General features: G+C 41.6%; 1 protein-coding gene across 1 annotated transcript in view; it reads right to left on the bottom strand.

Moving 5' to 3' along the window:
- CFAP73 (cilia and flagella associated protein 73) overlaps positions 1 to 20,079 on the bottom strand; it is a 109,415-nt gene that overhangs the window by 16,444 nt on the left and 72,892 nt on the right. The window contains exons 5-7 of the mRNA XM_078667167.1: positions 17,577 to 17,798; positions 11,963 to 12,121; positions 11,108 to 11,221 (exon numbers count right to left, since the gene is read on the bottom strand). Of these exons, the coding sequence (XP_078523293.1) occupies positions 11,129 to 11,221; positions 11,963 to 12,121; positions 17,577 to 17,798 (474 nt within the window). The 3' untranslated portion in view covers positions 11,108 to 11,128. The remainder of the gene's footprint in view (positions 1 to 11,107; positions 11,222 to 11,962; positions 12,122 to 17,576; positions 17,799 to 20,079) is intronic.

Below are 20,079 nucleotides of genomic sequence, written 5' to 3' on the forward strand. Positions count from 1 at the left end.
ATTTGAGTGCATTACAATATTTAACAAATTAGATTTTGCGTTGGGGTTGTGCCAAAATATTGACGAAACCCAGATGTAAAATCTGGGCCTCGACGTATACATTTTTTTACACCCTGCCACAAAGAAATTGCCAACAAGTAGAAATGTAGCAGTACATCTGTTCTGCCTAATTGGTTGCAATGTCTGTATTTCAAAATATCTAATAGGTTTAAAGCACCTGCTGTAGAGATATGTGTGTGCCAGCTAAATCTCAGGGAATAATAATGGTAAGATAACTCTTGAGGATAACGTATTTGCACTGTTATGCCAAGTCCTAATTTTGAATCAAAGTAGCATAGAGGGTTAATATGTCTCCTGCAAAGCACATTACGTAACATGCAGATGAAAGATTTTTTTTATGTAAATGGTGAGTGTGTTACTACTTTTAAGACAGATCCTTTTGTTACAGGCAGTTCATAAATTGTAATCCTTCTGATATAGCACATTGAGGTATGAACAACATGCGGCTCCCACACATTGTGCCCATCACTGTCTTATGTAACGCATCCTTTATATTGATGTACAAACATATAATTTATTGTCATTGTATAATCTGTAAATGTGATGTAACTAGCTCTGACACTCTGAAATGGGATGAGCAGTGGCACCACTTGCATCACACGTACACAAATAAAAATGTAAATACCACTATTTTGTTTTATTTCTTTTATAGCACCTTAGCACTACTGTAGTGCTAAAGTGCTATGAAAGTCAAAAAATGAAATAGTGGTATTTAAATTGTTATTTGGGTAAATACTGGGGCGACCAACACATCTGGCATCCTTACAATGCATGCATATATTTCTCTTATATACAGGGACTGAACAAAGTCAAAAGCATTTCTCTCTTAATTGCCAGTGAAGTGATGCCTTTGTTTCCATTCCATTGCCTCGAGGTGTGCGGCTTCTGATAGCCCCCAGCCAGAATACTCAAACAAAAAGAGGCCTAATAGCCCCTTAGCTTTGCCTTTGTTATGGACCCAGCTTGCATCTAATAAGCCTCCTCGCCGCCTTTACCTTGCTGCTTGGAACAAAAGCAGACAACATGCAGGTGCTGCTGAAAGTGTCCCGTGTCAGAAAATGACACCAGGACGAGTTCAGCGTATTTCTGTAAATTCAGGAGAAGTAGGGAAGGAACGTAGCACTCTGCTGAAAGCGGCCAGCTTTGCCGCAGGGTAGATGGCATCTACCTTCTGAAAATAGCAGGTAGAAAGCGTCTACCCTTGGCTCGAGCTCTAGTTATCAGTCTGAAAATGTGAGCTAAATAGCATTAGACTTAGACAGTACAAATCAGAATTAAGAGTGACAACCCAGAGTTAGGGAATATAAGAAAAGATGGGCAACGTGAAGGAGGGTTACGGTCTATGAAGTTGCTTGACAAGTTAAAACATAGCATGAAAACATAAAACCAGATTAATAAGCAAAGACACACCACAAGCAATAGAGTGGTTCTAAACAAGATAAAGCTTTTGCAGAGCTGTACTGGCCATTCACCACTCTGGCGTTTTACCATGAACCAACCAGTGGGCTGCAGGCTCGGGCCACTCCCATGAACCAATCCTGGGCTGCGTGCTTGGGCCGCTGCCATGAACCAACCAGTGGGCTGCAGGCTTGGACCGGTGCCATGAATCAACCAGTGGGCTGCAGGCTCGGGCCGCTCCCATGAACCAACCAGTGAGCTGCAGTATATAGGGTTACTGGGAAAGAGCTTTAAAGTGGTTTATAGGGTGTTCTGGGCAAGAACCTTAAAGTGGTTCATTGGTTGTATCGGGCAAGAGCCTTTAAGTGGTATATAGGGTGTATCGGGCATGAGACTGAAAGCGGTATATAGGGTTACTGGGCAAGAGCTTTAAAGTGGTATATAGGGTGTACTGGGCAAGAGCCTTAAAGAGGTTCATAGGTTGTATCGGGCAAGAGCCTGAAAGTGGTATATAGGGTGTACTGGGCAAGAGCTTTAAAGAGGAATGTAGGATTTATCTGGCAAGGGCCTTAAAGTAGTAAAAAGGGTGTATCGGGCTAGAGCCTTTAAGTGAGGTGGCAGATGCTAATTCTGAAAGTATTTTTTTCACTCTGACACAGTTCCAGCCATAACACTTCACACAATGCTTTGACATCAATGGTCTTGACAGAATCATGAGATATGATGGTTTAGGAGCAGGAAGTCCTGTGAACTAGGACCAAAGCACATCAAAGGTGCTTTTAATATCTCACAAGGACTAAAAATGGCATAAGAGAGTTTGGGTGAGATCAATGACTTAGAGACTTGTTAATATATGCCCTGTATCCTACTTCCCACAGATTGCTGAATACAAGTTTCGCAGTAGGATTCTTGATGGCATGGTTCCTCTTCTTTGCTTTCCAATTGACCAGCAACACCACATCCTGCTGGGGCTCTCTTACACGTAGTCGCTCTTCCACATACTCTGCACCATCCTTTTCACCCAGCAAACACCCCTTTCCTTGCAGGAGGTTACGCCCCTTGTACAAGGGGAGTTTCTGAGTTGCCATTCACACCATTTTATGTTCACCTTGACTTTATATCAGCATTTGTTGTGTTTTTTGTACCCTGCTTGCACAGATGGAGATGAAAGCTCATAACCAACCTCATTATAAGAGAACCAGGTAGAGCAAAGAAATTGTCCCATCAAATAAAAATCCAGTACAAAAAGTGACTGTATTTTTTTTAACAACACTACATTTAAAACAGGAGACATAAAAAAGCAATAAAGAAATGAAGTCTCCAGCAAGGCTACTTTTGTAGGCTAAAAAGTACATGCTGTAGTTACTTATAGGACTGTGCTGACTAACAGGAATGCATATGTACAAACAGGTCCAGGTTTCGCTTTGAGGCAGTCTGTCACCACCTTTCTAAACTCTTCCCTCTTCTCTTCCCCTCCACCTCCCTTTTACTCACCCCAAGCCCCCTCCTACTATTATGAGCTCTCCAAAACAAAAACAAAAAACTATTTCTAAATCCTTCCCTCTTCTATATCTCCACTGTCATTTTCAACCCGAATAAAAGACTAACATATCCACCACTCAAATTACTTTCATATTTCACTATACTAATTCACCACTAATCCTTCATAGGTTCCAGGGTAGTGTGCTACTCACCCAAAAAGCCCTTCAACACCCCCATCAGGGGTAGCATGCAAACCTCTCCCCTCTTCTATCCCTCCACTATCCTTCTCAATTCAAATAACTCACTAACACATCCACCACTCAAATTACTTTCATAATTCACTATACTAATTCACCACTGATTCTTTATGGGTTCCGGAGTAGTGTGCTACTCGCCGAAAAAGCACTTTGACACCTCGTCTCGGGTGGTAAGAACTATATAAATACAAATACAATACAATACATACATGTCATGGTGCAGCAGGCCTTCCACCAGGCTGTGACACTGAGCTTCCATTTATACAATCTACTTAGCTAAGAATGAAAACTGACATGTATGACAAGCCAGACCAGGCCTCGCTTGAATACAATCAATGGTCGAAGGCATCTCCTGGGGCAGCAGATCTTCAACGTGCTGTGGAAATACCAAATGCAAATATACAAACAGCTTGGCAAAGGGTAGGCCACATAGCCCGCGACCACTTCTGACATCTCTACATCAGTTTTATCAGTAAACAGGATTATTTTTACCTCCCCCTGTGGATCAACCCCGTAGCCCTAACATCCCCAGTACTGCGCGTCGAGAACCTTCAAGATACAAGCATGAAGGTGGCTGATGGAGAGCCCCATCTCCGTCAAGGGCATTAGCAGTTTCTCTGTCACAAGAAAAAGTGATGTAAGTGTACCTCACATAAGAGCAGGAGCACTGGAATTATGTACCTCTGTGGTAGTGGCATTTTCCACATTATGTATTCGCTGCATTTCCCACATAATCCATCATCTATTGCATAATTTGCAGAATTAAAAAAATGCTTTTAGCTCCAATGGGTCAAAAACAACTAAAACGCTACCACACTTATTTCAGTGCAGTGGCAGGACTTTCGTCGCAGAGAAGCAAACCACTTTATAATTGCCGATTGCAGTATGTGGGTGCTAAACTGATATTTCTAAAAGGTGAATTAAAACTGCTTCAGAATATGCCTCATGACGCCGCATAATTTTCCTTTTCTTGCTGCATAATATAGTGAACTCTGATGCTTGAGTTGGTCTTCCCTTGCCACTTAATTCCTGTGGGGCAGGCATTCCCTTTCAAGCAAATAGATTTGATTTAAATTGATTTAAATTGCCGATGGTTGGTGATTTTCAGGTAAAGAACGGGCATGCTAAGAAGGGGAACTTCGCTGAACAATGCGGCCTCAGCCCCCGCCCAACAGATTTTAGAACCTTTTAACCCGACTGGGAAAGATGTGCGGTTAAAGGAAACACGGGAACAGCTGTTCATGCGTGCATGCATCAGCTCAGCCCCGGCTTCCTTCCAGTTTGAAACCCTTCGTAAAGAAGGTGCTGCAAGAGAATCCCGATGAGCGCAGCGCCACCCGCGTTGAAGCCATGAGAGCACAGGTGCTCTCCTTGAACGAGGAAAAGTTCGGGTACTCAAGCGGAGTAAATGAAAAGGTGCCGGCCCAATTTTAGCACTGGATACTTCTGCCAGAACTACCCACTTTGGAATTGAGATACCTGGTTCGAGTCTCAGCTTCGCCTCTTACACCCTGTGATTGTGGACGAATCACATACTCTCCTTGTGTCTAAAAGAATAAATAGCCAGATCTCCTGTAATGTAACTAGTGCTCATGTAAAGAACTCCCTTGGGCCGAGTTCCGCACTATTCGAAATTGCTGCATTTTGAGTTCCCGGCAGACCAGACTCATCCATCCTCCGTGGAAGAAGGGGCTAGAGTTACCCGTGATGACCACGCCCACCGTCAGCGGTGCTCGGCAGAAGTCAGCCTTCAACAAAGCACGCGCAGAAATACATAAATCAGTTGCTGGATGTTTACAAAGAACATTTCCGGTGACGCCTCGTTCGACAGACACGCGGATGTTGTTTCTACAGTCTGCACTGTTAACACGTTTCGAGTAACAGCTTTTGAAGTGCTAAAAGATGAAATTCACCTCGCTTGACTTTTCCATCACGTCCCCTTGTTGCTTTTGCTTTCTGTCCATTTTGTCGCTGTTTACTGCCACCTAGTGGTCGTTTATGTAAACGGGAGGCAGAGAAACTACAGCATGCGATTCCAGGGCTTGTTAAGTAAACAAGAAACCACGCATCGGAAACATTTAAAAACAAGTCAGGTCCCGGGCCGGCCAGCCAATCACAGCGCGGCCCGGGGAATGACGTCACGGGGGTGTCCCGGGCGGCAGCCAATGACAGCACGGTCCAGGACAAAGGGGCGGGACTTAAAAAAAGCCCGAGAAACGCCCCCGAATCGCGTTTTCACTCGGAAAGCGTGATTGACAGCCTCTGTCTCCCAATGGCTAGCCTCCATTTATGGAGCTAGCCAATGGGAGACAGAGGCGGGACTAAGCCCCACACTGTAGGAACATAAGATTTCTCCTGGGCGGAGCTAGTGCTCCGGCCCAGGCGAAACCTAACAAAAGATCACCTATTCTAATATGTAATAACATCTTATTCTCACAAGTACCTAGAAGCAATTAAGTAAAGTTTGTATGATGTGTATATATATTGTGCAAGAGCTAAAAAATAAAGTACCAATGCATCTCAGAGTGTCTGGATTGGCCAGCCGAAGAACATCAGATGCTGTTAGAGAAGACTCCTGAGTCCAGCAACCAACACTACGTAGGATACACTATTGGAAGTCACTGTTCCTAGGTTCCCTGAACATCGTATTTCAAGGGTGTAGAATAAAGTCGTGCTGGCAATTCAGAAACTGCATAACCGAGACCAGGAGCTCCCCTGACAAATCCAACCATCACTGTCTGCCAGTCGCTGCCACAGTACTGTTCTGAGTTCTGTAACTGGTGTACAGAGCAGCTTTGCATAAAAGGCATTTCACTCTGACATGTCACAGAATAGGTCTGTAACCTAAGACCAGGTTTCATCTTATTAAAATTTTCTATTTTGTTTGGACCTTAACAGTCACGAAAGCCAATGCATAGCATGCTCCCTGAGTGAGCACAGAGAGACTCATATGGATCACAAATTCAGAGAAGCTGTTCCATTGCTCATTTAACTAGACTTGTAGGACCAGCTTATCAATTTAGGAAGACTACTGAAGTATACAAATTCATAAAATCTTAGGATAGTATATATAGGTCATGTGACCCACATGTGTTGATGCAGCCATTTGGATGACAGTAAAACAGAATTTTACGATAAAATCAGGTAGCATTTGGGGTTAAATATCCAGGATTAATGCCTCAAACTGAAACCAACTTCATGTGAATTTAGGGGCCTATTCGCAAAGGTAAATTTACAAATGAGTTAATCTACACATGTAAGTTTACTCCTAAACTTTGTTGTAAATTAACCATTTTAGGCTATTCACTGTTTACAAGTGTAAATTTGCAATAGGATGTAAGCTTACAACTGTTCATCCCCTAAATACACGAGGTTGTGCCTAATTTCCGAGGTCAAAATTACCACTTGTAACTTTTCACAGGTAAGCAGAGATCTTCACCATCGGTGTGGAAATCTCCTGATGGCAAAATATTAGGAAAAGTAAATTCATTTAAAATCTGTATTGTAGTTGTACACCAAAATAAAGAAAAGCTACAGTATTATTAACTTAATATTTATTTTTTTGAATACATTAAATTTAAATTATTTTTTAATGTTTTAATTAAAAGAAATCTTACAAAACTATTAATTCTATATTTATTATGTAGTAAAAATATTAAAAGTTATGTACAGAATTAATTCAAATTCATTCAATTATTTTATTAGAAAATTAAAGTTACATTATTTTAAAATGTAAGAAAAGTAGTTAACATATTTTATAACAAACTAATAATTATGTTGTATTTATATATTTATTTTTTCAAATTAGATTAAATGTATATTTTTACAATGTTAAACTTAATTTATTTAATTTAACATTAGTTCCATTGGTCTTCTATTTTAAGTCCCTGCCTCCATTATTTTTATGCACCTGTATTGTAGTATCAATGGTTGGCCAAGTGTGGTGTTTAACTTACTCCAGTTCTGTGCTGGAGGATATTTACAACCGTTTTGTGTCCTTTGTGGCTGTAGTAACTATAGAAGTGCTGTTTGTGAAAACATGCAGTTTGTGAGTAACACTGCCATACTGTTTTGTGGGCAGGTGCATGTCAGTTCCTAAACTAGTCCCTATCCCTCCCTTTTCCAGACACTCCAGCTACAAAGAAACAATGGAGCAAATACGTTGCTTAAAAGGTAATGAAGGGCCACGTAAAGTAACCAAAGTAAACTTAAATCAGCAGAAAGTACCAAAGAGCCTCTGTTTGTTCGTTGTTTTGCTTTCTTCCCAGAAGGTATGTTCAAGACATTTCCCCATTCCTCAAGTGGACAATCATGTTGTACTTATCCCAGATCAGAGGACTGTAAGCAGATGTGTCAGGAAGGTACAGTGCAAGATGTGAGACCTTTTAGACAAGGCATTCAAATAATTCAAATAATTGGCTTACTGTGTGCAATGCATCTCCAAGGAGCATAGTTTTACATCCGTTTTACATCCCAGTAAAAGAAGGAACAGAAGATGAGCAAGTATGCACAGCAGTGACCAACATTGCATGGCACTGCAGTGTACTATACTGTGTTGTAGTATGTTGTTCTGACACACATTAGCAGGGAAGAAATTTGCTTCTGTATCACAGTTAAAAAAATACGCATCGAAGGTAGGAGAGCAACAAAGGAAAAAATTTTAATTTATATTTGTATAGCTCATTATCACCAACGGTCTCTAAGCACTTTAGGCTGGCATTGCTAGTTGGAATCCTTACTATTACCTTTACTTTACATAACATTCTCTGTCAACCAGGGCAAATTCTCGCTTCATCTTGTACATAGGAATCAATGCCTGGGGGTGATCTTCAGCATTCAAAATGTCTGTCTGTTAGCAATGGAAGACCACATTTTAAATTTTGAGCCTGGTCACACATTCTAAACACATGTTCTTGTCTCAAGGAAAGCCTTAACAATTCTACAGGCCTGATGTCCATGTGCCTCTACCTATGAAATAGGTAGAGGCACATGGCCTATATGAAATTCCCATCTCCAAACAAGACTACATAAATACCCTGACATTCTGCGGATCCAGACTCTTGGGGGCTGGGAGCATCTATGTAGGTTTTCCTTGAACAGGTCCTTCCTGTCAGAATCAAACCAGGACGAAAACCCATTGAAGGGATGGCATTTTAGATTAAATCATCAAGGACATGGTTGTGCGGGTGTTCTAAATCAAATTACAGATGTACCATTCTAGTAAATTTTGCCAACTTTAGAATTAAAGCTGATCCTCTCTACAGAGATTACGAGAAAGTCATTTTCGCTTCCAGAGAATCAGCATTTTTGTATTTAGTTGGATACGTCAATTTCAGCAGCAAGACATAGAAAGGAATTTTACGGCTTTGTAGGACTGTTTAAATCAGCGGGTGTGCAGGCTTCTTTGGCTCAACAGTCAAAGCTTAAGGTAGTTGTTAAGGAGCAGTTTTACCTCTGGTCATCTGTAAGACAGGCTCAGGATTTGTTATAAAAAATACAAAGTCAGGTGGGGGTGAGATTTACATGCATAGTACCCCATTTGAGTGAATTGGTGGAGATCTTGTTCATATGTTTCTGTTTTCTGACCTTGCTTAATTTGAGCATTGGAATTCACAGGAGGGGTGGTGTATTGGCCCTTTTCTTCTTTGGCTTCTTGTATTGTAAGGATCACTTCCACATTGGGTTGTTGAGTGGGGAGTGAAAGGGAGGTTTGTCATCTCAATTGGGAGAGAGAGGAGCGACGCTATGTGCAATAACATGGCCCAAGGTAAGGTTAGGGTTTGTTTACGGTATAAAGCGGGCAATTTCCCCTTTAAGGGTTCGATTGGGGAGGCGGGCACTACAAGTTGGGGGAATGGTCACAGGAGGTTGAGCACAAGCAAACAAAGAGCAGTGTAGTAGTTGAGAGTAGAAGTAAGCAAATAAGAGTTGTGGCTTTGCCTATTTCTAGTCCTCGAGATGGCAAGGGGGTTGGGACCAGTAGCTCTTTTAAATTTATGAACTCTGCTATAAAAGATCTTCTAGAATGGTGCAATTAATAAAGCATTGCAAGGTTGTCACATGAAATGCTAATGGCCTACTGATTGGGCGTTAATATAGTTTAATGATTAATTTTCTGTCCTCCCTAAGAACAGAGGTGATTCCTTTTCTCAGGAGACTCATTTTCAGCCTAACAATCTCACGATATTGACCCATAAAATATTTTCTCACTCTTTTTATTCATCATCAGGGGCTGCAGTAAGGGGGGTGGTAATTTATTACATATCTAGTATCAACTGGCATGTTGTAGCTGTCAAGAGAAATCATCAGGGTAGATTGATATGGATTAAGGTCTGAGGAGAGACGTCCAATTTCAATTTCATTAATTATGGCCCAATCGAGGATGAGCTAGAGGTCCTTAAACAACTCTTTGAGCTTCCCATGGGCTCGGTAGGACCTCTCATTTTTGAGGGCGATTTTAATGTATACAAAACTTTTAATTGGACACTTCGAGTAGAACAAAAAGACAGTTTAAGCCCAAAACTGCAGGTTATTAGCAGGCCTAAATCCGGATTATGCACTAGTGGATACCTGGCATTTAGATCCTCCTGTTCTTTTTACAACTTACTTGCTTTTCATGTCAATTCAGTTCTGCATCATGAATAGACTTTTTTGGGGTTTCACAATCGATTAGTAGAGGCTAAATGGCTATGTGGGCTAACCCCCTAACGGATCCCTTAACTAATCACTCCATTGTCTCTGTGGAAGCTTAAATTAGATGTTCAGCCCAGGGTTGGGCACAGATGGCAATTTGACATAGTATTATTTGCTACCAAGACCTGGTTAGAGGAAACTAGAAGCTGTATAAATAAAACAAATAATATTATTTTATGATAAAATATCTTAACATTTTTTATTTAAAAATAGGAGTAACTTAATTTTTTGGGGGAAAAATTACATTCCTTTAAATTATTTCTACACATTATGTTTTGAATTTTAAATATGTAATAATTAAATAGAAATGTTTTACTTATGGTGGGATTTTTTTAATATAGCCTTTGTGCCCCCGTAGCAGCCTTTACAGGCCATTAAAGGCCCGCTCCAGCGTTAAAGGCCTGAGACGATGGCGAGGGCTTTAACAAGGGAGCGGGCCTTTAATGGCCGGTAGAGCACGCTACGTAGGGATCTAAGGCTATTAGAACATTCCACCCCTAGAAAGCAGAATTTGTAAAACAAAGGCCTCACGGAGCTCGAGGGGATTGAAATCTCTTTGGGCTCTATGAGGGCTTTGTTCACAGCAACAGCTGTGAACAAACATTGGAATGTTGATGCTCTGGCCTTCTACCAGTCTTTTAAAACCCGGAGCATTCCTTTGTTTTCAATGGAGCTCCCAAGAGTCCAATGTTCTAATCAATCGAGGCAGTGCAAATAAAACTGCTTCTTAAACAACATAAAAACAATGTATTTTAGTAACCCAGTCGCCTCATTATAAAAAACCCAAACTTCAGCCAGTGAGGTGAGAGTGCACTGATCGCCACTCCCTCAGAGAGCTCAGCGTTCTATGACACTAACGTAAAAAGACAGAAACAGAAAAAGCCTTGGATCAGGCAATAGAGAGGGTCAAATGAGACTCTATGAAAGCTACTGAAGTAGGGGAAATGTAGTTACTGTTAAACAGCATATTTCTTACAAGAATGGAGACTACAGGCTTAGTCAGATAATCTTTTTTAACTCCCCCGACTAAACGGCCTCAGAAATTCTGCAGTACCAGAATGCAGCTCTAAACCCTTGTCATATTGATCGTATGCCACACACCTCACTAATGTTTCTGCTCCCACGTACACCACACGTTCCCCTAAGCAGTAGTTTGGAGTATGAGTGGTGACTGGCCTGTGTGATGAGGAACACTGACCCACCGATGAGCTACTCACCTTAGTTGAGGAAGGTTGGGGTCAGTTAGCAGTTAAAAGGGCTTGCCTGGATGCAGTTTCTGCTTTTCGAAGGTCTGTAAAGATATCTGTCAAATCTCCTAAACATATCCCAATCTGTGAAAGAAAGAAAAGCACAAAATATGATATCAGACTGATTGTAAACAGATATGTCCATTCATGGCATAGACTGAGCAAAAAGGACAGGCGATTGAGAGGGAAAATAAGTTACTTTAAGACAGAAGCACAAAATTGGTACTGTTTAACAGAAATAAAGAGGACGGCTGGCTTCTGGAGTGCTATAGGAAATGGCGATGAATGCTAATTACGGGAACTACACAAACTGATTGCGAGAGAGCTTTCAGTAATGGTGCCCTGGAGCTATATGGAATGGAGAAGGAGCGCTGGCTATGAGGAAGAGACAGGGCATGGTGCAGAAGTGCTGAGTTTGATTAAGTATAAGGATTGGTGCAGTTGCATAGGGTGCGATGGAATACTACAGGAGCATGTTTCAGTTTTTGACTGCAGGAAGTTGACAGAAATAGTGTATAATTGTTGGCTGTGTACAGCATTAGGGAAGTGTGTTTGAGCCTTGACTGTGAAACGCTGTGGATAGCTCGGCAGAAGTGCTGGCTATAATGAAACAATAGGGAACAGCAAAGGTGCGCTGGCTGCAGGGGAGCCGTAGGAAATGAAGTGGGTACACAGAGTGTGACAGGGCTATAGAAGATGTACAGGAGCACGTGTTGTGGTGGGAATATAGAGGCTAGTGCAGGAATGATGCTTGTGATAAAGCTCTGTGCTGCATCTTTATTCGCACCGGCTAAGCTGAGCTAAAGTGTATAATTGTGCTTCAACCTTGTCCAGTTGACCCTCTGTGTCTTCCATTGGGATGTTTGCCTGTAGATGCATCTGCTTGGTGAGGATCTGGAATAGATTGTAGGTCGCCATCTTGACCAGTCCAATCGTGAGCGTCTTCTGGGCTGCAGTGTTCTGGATATGAGTCCAATTTGACTCCTGAAGCAGATAATGGAAGAAAGTTGTCAACCCTCCATGTAAGATTGTTTACAATCACCAAACCATTAACACCTTTTCATTGATCTTTGCTGGTCTTGCCAAAGTGCAACCTTTTTGTCTCCACCAATCAGCAAATATTTGTTTAGCATGAATCCTGGGTCCTCACCGCAGGAGCTCAGGCTGTTCGTTTAAAAGGTAACCATGGGGAAAATGCTAAAATGAACACTTCAGGCCAATGACCATATAAAGTTCCTTGCCAAACACTGAAATCTAAAATGGACAAATGCACCAGCTCATCAGTTGAGCAATACTCCTGTCCACTGATCAATGCCCTGGAATAATACATGGCAAAGTTATCGGTCAGACTGTATCTGTGGGTCTGGCGTATTCTAGTCAGGTGTAGGGAGTTTTGGTATGTGCATGGATCTGTACAAGTGGAGATGACTGTATTGAGTGGGTAAAGGGACAGTCCCACTGCTATGTGGACATTTTTAGCATTACAGATCCTCCTGAATGTGATGTGAGCAAAAGTACTGTTTAATTTGGAGGTGGTGCGCCTAAGATAGACATTGCAACCTCTAGATGCAACAATTCATAGGTAACCACCTTATGTGCGTTGTGTTGAGGACAATCTTGCAGCACATCATCAATAAAAGTTTCATATTTTCCATGTGTCTTCCTTTCTTGTGCATTCATAGCAAGGAATAGTGCTTTAGTTTGAGACCATTAGCCAGGCTGATAAAAATAGGAATAAGCTTCATTAGGTGTGCATGGTCACTACTGTTTATTTACATGATGATTCAGTTAATCCTCGCCAGGGCCATCATGTTCCATAGTGCACTGCAGTTTAATTAACAATTCTGATTAGTTTGCCCTAAAGTAAGTCTTCAAGGTGTAGCTTTATACTGGTGTGTTTGGAGGCCAGAAAAATGCATCAAAAATAATTAGTTGATTACATTTACGGTGTGATATGGGAAACTGTTACACCTATGTTCGGTTGAGTGGCCCTGAGCGCCAGTTACGTTATAATTTTTGTTTAAAAACAAAAATTAGCACGTTAATCTTTTTTTGTTTGAATTGTTTTAATTAAGATTTGAAGTTTTCCATTTTACAATACAACAACAATGCCCTCAACAATCAGTGCAAAATAGCTAGTAACAAGCAATGACAGAGTCTAAACAAGACCTCAAAGTAAATATGGACAAAGGCAGATCACCATCGACATGGATAAAGGCAGATCGCAGTCGATCGAGAACCTCTTAACAACTATTTCTGTTAAAATGCCAGGCTTTGCTACACTAGTATTTTATTGAAAGCAATATGGTTTAACATTCAATGAAAAGGTCGTTGAAAAGCTGTCTTTTTCAGTGAAATACTTCCTTCATTTTCAACAATTTTTGAGTGTTTTTACTATCGAATATTGTTTTGTAAATACCTTGAAACCTAGCCCTAAATTCAAACTCTGCCATACCCTTTGATCCTTGTGTAAAGCCTAACCCTAGTCTAAACCAAGCCCTGTTCCTGAACCTAATCTTGACCATAAGCCTTCTTATGCGTCATTGTTATTCAACACTACCCGATATAATGAAACTAAGAGAACCTTGACATAAAAGCTAACCTTGACACCTAACTTACATTAACATTAATCTTTACTCTGACAGTGTCTCTAACCCTAACCTTACTCTAGAACTGGACCCAACGTGCTCAGGGACCAGATCTTCTCCCTAATCCTAATGTTGACCTCATATTTCACTTTATTATCTCAAATTTCAGTTGAATGCATGTCTCCGATTTGTATATCTCTGAATGTGTTTATCAGTTACATTTTTTATCAACTCAGTACTTTTTATTGAACTGTGTTTTCACTGAAATGTTCTGGGGTGAAATGAAGGGGTGCCATTCATGAATCCCTCAAAAGTGGCTTCGTCGGGGTGCTGCATAAGATCGTATGCTCAAAAAGCTATTGTCTGTTGTTTCCCATTTGATGGTGTGTTTTGTTGTATGATTACATTAGGCTACCTACCTAGGATGCTGGATAAACATCCTAAGGAGCCACACTTAAAAAACACATGTAGTGAGATCCTCCTTTACAATGCCCCTGTGACAAATACTGTTGCTGAAAGATTCTCAGTGGCACAGTTATGTGACTATGGAAATTAATGGTTCAGTGGCCTAGTTGTGTGTTCCTCTACGAGACAGCATAAAATCCAGACACTGGCACCACTTACCACGAATTCAGAGGAGCCCAGGAGGAAATTTAGAACAAATATAAGAGAAATAGACCATAGCCCTGGCTAGGTAGGCACTTCAGCCCAGGGGGATCATCACATGTCAAATACGGAGATATTACTCCAACAAGAGTGGAATTTCCTCTGATTTCCAGCTTGGGAGCAGGGACATTGCTTCCCGAAAAAGCCCAAGTGTGAGGTTAGGATGCAAACATCCTTCCATCTCAGAGCATAATTGCCACCAATAGATTATGAGTTCAAATTGAGCATGGCCATAGGTAGGATACTTCGATTGTGTCATGACAGTTTAGTGTGTGCACTGTCAGAGGAGGCAGAAGAACCTACGAGAAGGAGGAAATCTACAAATAATGCCTCATTTGAGATAACAGGACTTTGTGTGGTGTGTCATCATTGCTGATGATTTGGCAGGAGGGAAAAGAAGAAAACCCGTTGGATCCTGTATTCTCCACATACGTGTTGGAAGACAGTCTCTGCTGCATCTTGTTATGTGCTTGCCTTGCAGGAAGAATGATTTTCAGGGTCACACTTCACATGTGGACTAGAAACGCAGTAACCAAATTGCTTCAGTGCCATCTCTTTAAGTCACAGAAGCAAAAGCTCTGTGAGACCCAGCTTGGGTTACCTAGTTTCGGGGGCAGACTAGATACACTTTACTATTTCCTAAGACACACAATATTGGAACTGGGCAATAAATGATTGAAAAATATTTTCTGAGTTGTTCTGCTTTACAGGACCTGAGCTCTGTACACCAACTGAAGACAATAAGTATAGGAATGAGGTATTCAAAGAGGACATTTGCACAAGATTGTAAACATTCTTGGGGGGAAAAGTGGATTGCAAACAGTTTCAACACAGGGCCTTATTTATGAGCCCTTGCATCAAATTTACATCGCCATTGTGTCACTTTTTGGGACGCTGAGGCAGCATAAATAAGCTAACACAAGGAAATGATGGACAGAGCGCTGAAACTTTTCAGACACTCACCCCCAGCCACAGATCTGGGTTTGTAAATAATGCGCCATGTTGCACCATTTTTACGAAGTGACACATCCACGCAGATGCATCACTTCGTAAACTTCTGCGCTACATTATTCATGCGTCAGATACAATGTATGCAGGGTGGGCATTCCCCCACAAGAAAGAAGAATCGTAGGAGTGGCGCAGTGAAATCTATGAGAAAGTGTTGCATTGCTGCTTTGTCGCAGCGATGCGATACTTCTCATAAATAAGGCCCCAAATATTTAAGTGGACTGTCGATGTACTGTTTTTTTCCACTTTATTGACTTCTTACAGAGCTTTGAAAAGTGCATTCCTCGGTTAAGGGCTACCAGAGGACCTCCCACTAGGGAATAAGATGCATACTTTCAAAGTTGAATGCTGAGGTATGTATATTTAGATCAAGTGGAGACCTCTATAGTTATTTGAAGATACCCACAAAGTTAATGCTTTCATATATGTCTATTCTAGCAGCACTGACACTGTGTTAAGGTGATATGAGTGAAGGAATTTGGTTGCCTCTACCAGACGTAGATGGCTTATGGTGATGTGATATCTAGACCTTTGGCACAACCTACGGCACATTTGTGGTTGAGTGTAAGGCGAGTAACTAGCGATAGTATCCGGGGATCATCCAGAGGCCATCATCTCCATCAAGGTATTTTTTCCAGACCACATGAAGGAGGGAACAAATTGATTATGGGAAGCTAAAAATGATAACCAAGCATGCATTTGTAAAGGACAAATAAATGGTGCTGTATGTACTGGATGCGGTTCACTAAGAGTAAACAGTGGCCTTTCTGGAACAGAGGCAATCAGAGCCATGACCAGGTCTACCCAGAAAAAGGAGCTCTCAAGATCTTTCATAAAGAGGGACTCCAAAAGAGCTCAGTACGCAAGGAAAGGGAAGAGCATTTCAAGATTTAGAACTCCAACAGAAGAAACTCCTAATATTGAACATTTACAACGCAAAATTCTCCAGTCACTTTTGATTTCATCTTTTTAACTGGTGAGGGAATGTACGTTTGTTTCGGAGATTTTTATATAAATACATTAATTTGTAAGCAGCACTTGAAGTTTCTCGATACGTTTCCCAAGTACATGTTCTTTAAGTAATCTAGCCTCGAGTTAGCAATAGATTCGACCCATATTAGCTCAAAGCAAAGTACAAAATGTGGATGATTTTCCTCACAGGGAATATGTATTAGAACATAGAACATATTACTACTAGACACATAGTTCACCTGTGATGCTACGGACAGATAAAATCTAAAAATACTTATAGTTCTTTTTATTTAAGGATCGTTTGTCTTGTCTCTAAATCTTAGCACAAACCAATCCCCTTAGGCAGGCATTATTCAATGCAAGTTTTGTTGGCGGAAATGAGTACCTACCCTGAGTTCTGGTCCACCTGGTTTTAGTCATTAGACAGGTTTCTGCATACATTATCCTATTAGTTTGGTGCCCCAAATTAAATCGATTCACATTGATCAGGTCAAATCGGTTTTTCAGATGTAGATGGCAACTTGAACAGTCGCATATTAGCAGCTTTTACAGTTTATGAGAACAAAAGAATCTATGATTTACAATCATATCTTCTTATGATTTAGCTAGGTGGGGACCCAATATGGTTCCTAAAAGGGGCTGTATAAAATACATTTCTGATAGGGGCACTGGAAAACTCCAGAATAAGGAAAGTTCTGTATATAAGGTCTACAGTCTTCCTTCATACGACAGGCTGAGCTTGTAAAATCTCATGGGTCTACTGATGCAAGGAAGGCGTACAGAAGATAAGCCGTTCCACAACCCAGACCTCTGATTTTGGAAAGTGTAAGTCTTATTGTGGTTCCTTCTCTGGTGATAAACTATAAGGAACTTTGCTAAAGAGGTTTCTAATGTATGCATGGTTAAATCCCCCTGTTTGTGATCTCGAGAGTCTTAGGCCCTTAAAGTTAGGAACACTGCTTCAAAAATTGGAGACGTGAGTTGATAAAGCCAAGAAATACCTTGTACAAGTGCTGTATTTGGGCGAGGTATTTGTATCAAGGGAGCTATTTTTGGTAGCTGTTTGTAGTGCAAATAGTAAACTCTGACTGGGAGCCACAGTGATTGGCATAATCCTTCAAAGAGCCCTTCACTCCTTAGAAAGAATGCCATACAAGAAAGTAAATCCGCATTGACTATCACTGTTTGGTGTTGCCTTGACATACCAGTTGAATCAGATTGCCGCGTGCGGTCTCCAGCTCAGTCTGCAGCTGTGCTAGTTCATTGTTATCCTGCAGGATCTCGCTGTGCTTCTCCTCCATGTATTTAAACAGCGTGGCCCGCTCATGCTCCATGGCCTCCTGGTGTACAATCTCGCGCCGCAACAGGTTGGCCTGAGTGGCAGCCAGGGTGTTAAACCGGTCAATCATTTCCCGTACCTCCTGGAACTGAAAGAGTCATAATATTACAGACTGCCTTGCCTGGGCATGATATGGGCAGTGAGTAGGTATTCATCTAACCTCCCATGCCACACTCACATCACACCACACCTGAAGGAGCACCACTGGCACCTCATTCACAAATGAGCACAATTTAAACTCCTCACCCACAATTTTAAGGTTCTACATAACACTGGCCCAGCATACCACAACAATCTCATCTGCTTTCACAAACCTTCAGAACACATCTACTCGACTCCTACTTGCACAAATCCCACATATACGAAAAAACATATTTGGTGGTCGAGCCTTCTCCTACATCACTCCTAAAGCATGAAACAACCTGCTGCTACACATAAGAGCCCCCTCCTCACTTCTTGAGTTCTGCAAGAAACTGAGGACCTGGCTTTTCAAGTAGTCTCACCAGGCCACATGTGTAGCAGGATCACACCTGCCCTGTGCCAGGATACCCTCCCGGGTGATAGTGCCCTCTACATATAAACATAACATAACATGTAGAAATACCTCAAAATACCTTAAGCAGCCATAACGTGAAGCTAAAGGAGTGCACAGAAAGAGGACAAAGGATTTGGTGGTGGTGGGGCTGGACAGAGGGACCAAATGCACGTTGGCAACATAAGGGACAAAAGGTACCGGGGAGGTCTGGCCTAGAACAGACGGCATGAGGTGGGATGGAAGAAGTTGGGAGATATAGACCTTAGTCTGGAAGAGGGACCAGGACAGCAGCTGCGTGGATGTTAATGGTAGACTAGATAGACGCCAATTACAAAGAACTTTGGTGGGAAGTAGGCCACACGTTTAGAGTATGGCAAAGAGCACACTGGCGGGGGATGTAAAGTTGACTAATGGTCAATGGTGAAATGTTTCATGAGAGGTCAAAGTACAGGAAGTCACCAAGGGTGATCAAGGTATTGGTTTTCCCAGGCTGGATAAGAAGAATGGAAATGATGAGGCTATGGATAAGAAATGTCAAATTAATGGCCAGAACATAACTAGTGCGCAAAGTCAACATGCTACACGTTTGTGGAGAATTTCAAAGAAATTTGAAGATTTCGTTATGGGATAAAAGCTTATGTACTTATTATATGCAAAAAGTCATTGTTGATGCATTCATGTACTTTCTGGTCATTGCATCTTGGGATTTATGCTTATTTGTATTAGTAATCTATTCTCTAGTTTTTTTTATTGTTTTCATCTTTATTGTTGTTTTAGAGGAAGGGAGTTGTTTTATATCTATGCCATCAAGTAGGCTTGTGAGTTTAGGGGGTACTAGAAGGGAATGCGAGAAGGGTTTGGAGCGTGGGGAGTGAAGACAACAGACCTAGAATTCGTAGGATGCTTGCGGCTTACCTCCTTCTCTTTTCTATACTGCTTATTTAATAAACTTCAGATGTTGTACCCTGTTGGTGTCTGTATGCCTGCCTCTTTCATTATTCGCATCATGTCCTTCCTTGGCATGTAGACCTGCTCTAGGCCTACAATACAATAGTCAGAAAGCAGTGTACGTGCCTGTCATATCTTGTGCAAAGTCCTTGGCCCAGGATGGCAAGTACCTATCACTAAACCGACAAGTAGCTTTGCAAAGTACTTTTATGTTTAGGACCACTGCCAGCAGAGGAACCAACCTCAAAGAAGGGGTAGAGATGAAAGAGAAATGGAGGGAGACTGCCTCAGAGATGAGTGCGAGTAAATGAGGAAAAGGGGCGAAAAGGACAAGGGTCAGAGATAGACATAGTGTACAGCTTAGAGGGGGGTCAAGAGACAATAAGGGGATAGGAGGATTAAGGATGGGAGAATGGGCGATATTAGCATAAAAGAGGAGCGGGCAAGGCTGAGGTAGATAACTGAGCAGCGAACAAGAATGGGCAGTGCTGAGAAAGATGGAATGAAAGATTGAGCATGAGTCAGAGGAGGATGCGGTAACATAGAGGTAATGATGGAGACATAGACAGTGAAGAAAAGTGGCCACATTTGTTAGAGACAAAACAGAGAGAATGAGGCACTGAATGGAGACGCTCCATGAATCACAGGAAGTATCAGGTGTCAGACAGAAGGCTAGGAGACAGAGATAAATGAGGAATTTACAATGGGCAAGGGGGGAGGCAAGGATGGACAATGCGGCAGTGTTACAATTGAATAATACCACTAAGGATGGATGTTTAGTTAGCCCAATATGGTTGGCCTGTCTGGCCAAAGTCCCATTAATCTCTGATGAGGCTAAACTAATGTTGGACTGCCTGCCAGGGGACTTCACAACGTGTTGGATTAG

Source organism: Lissotriton helveticus, chromosome 11 (genome assembly GCF_964261635.1).
Source record: "Lissotriton helveticus chromosome 11, aLisHel1.1, whole genome shotgun sequence".
NCBI lineage: Eukaryota > Metazoa > Chordata > Amphibia > Caudata > Salamandridae > Lissotriton > Lissotriton helveticus.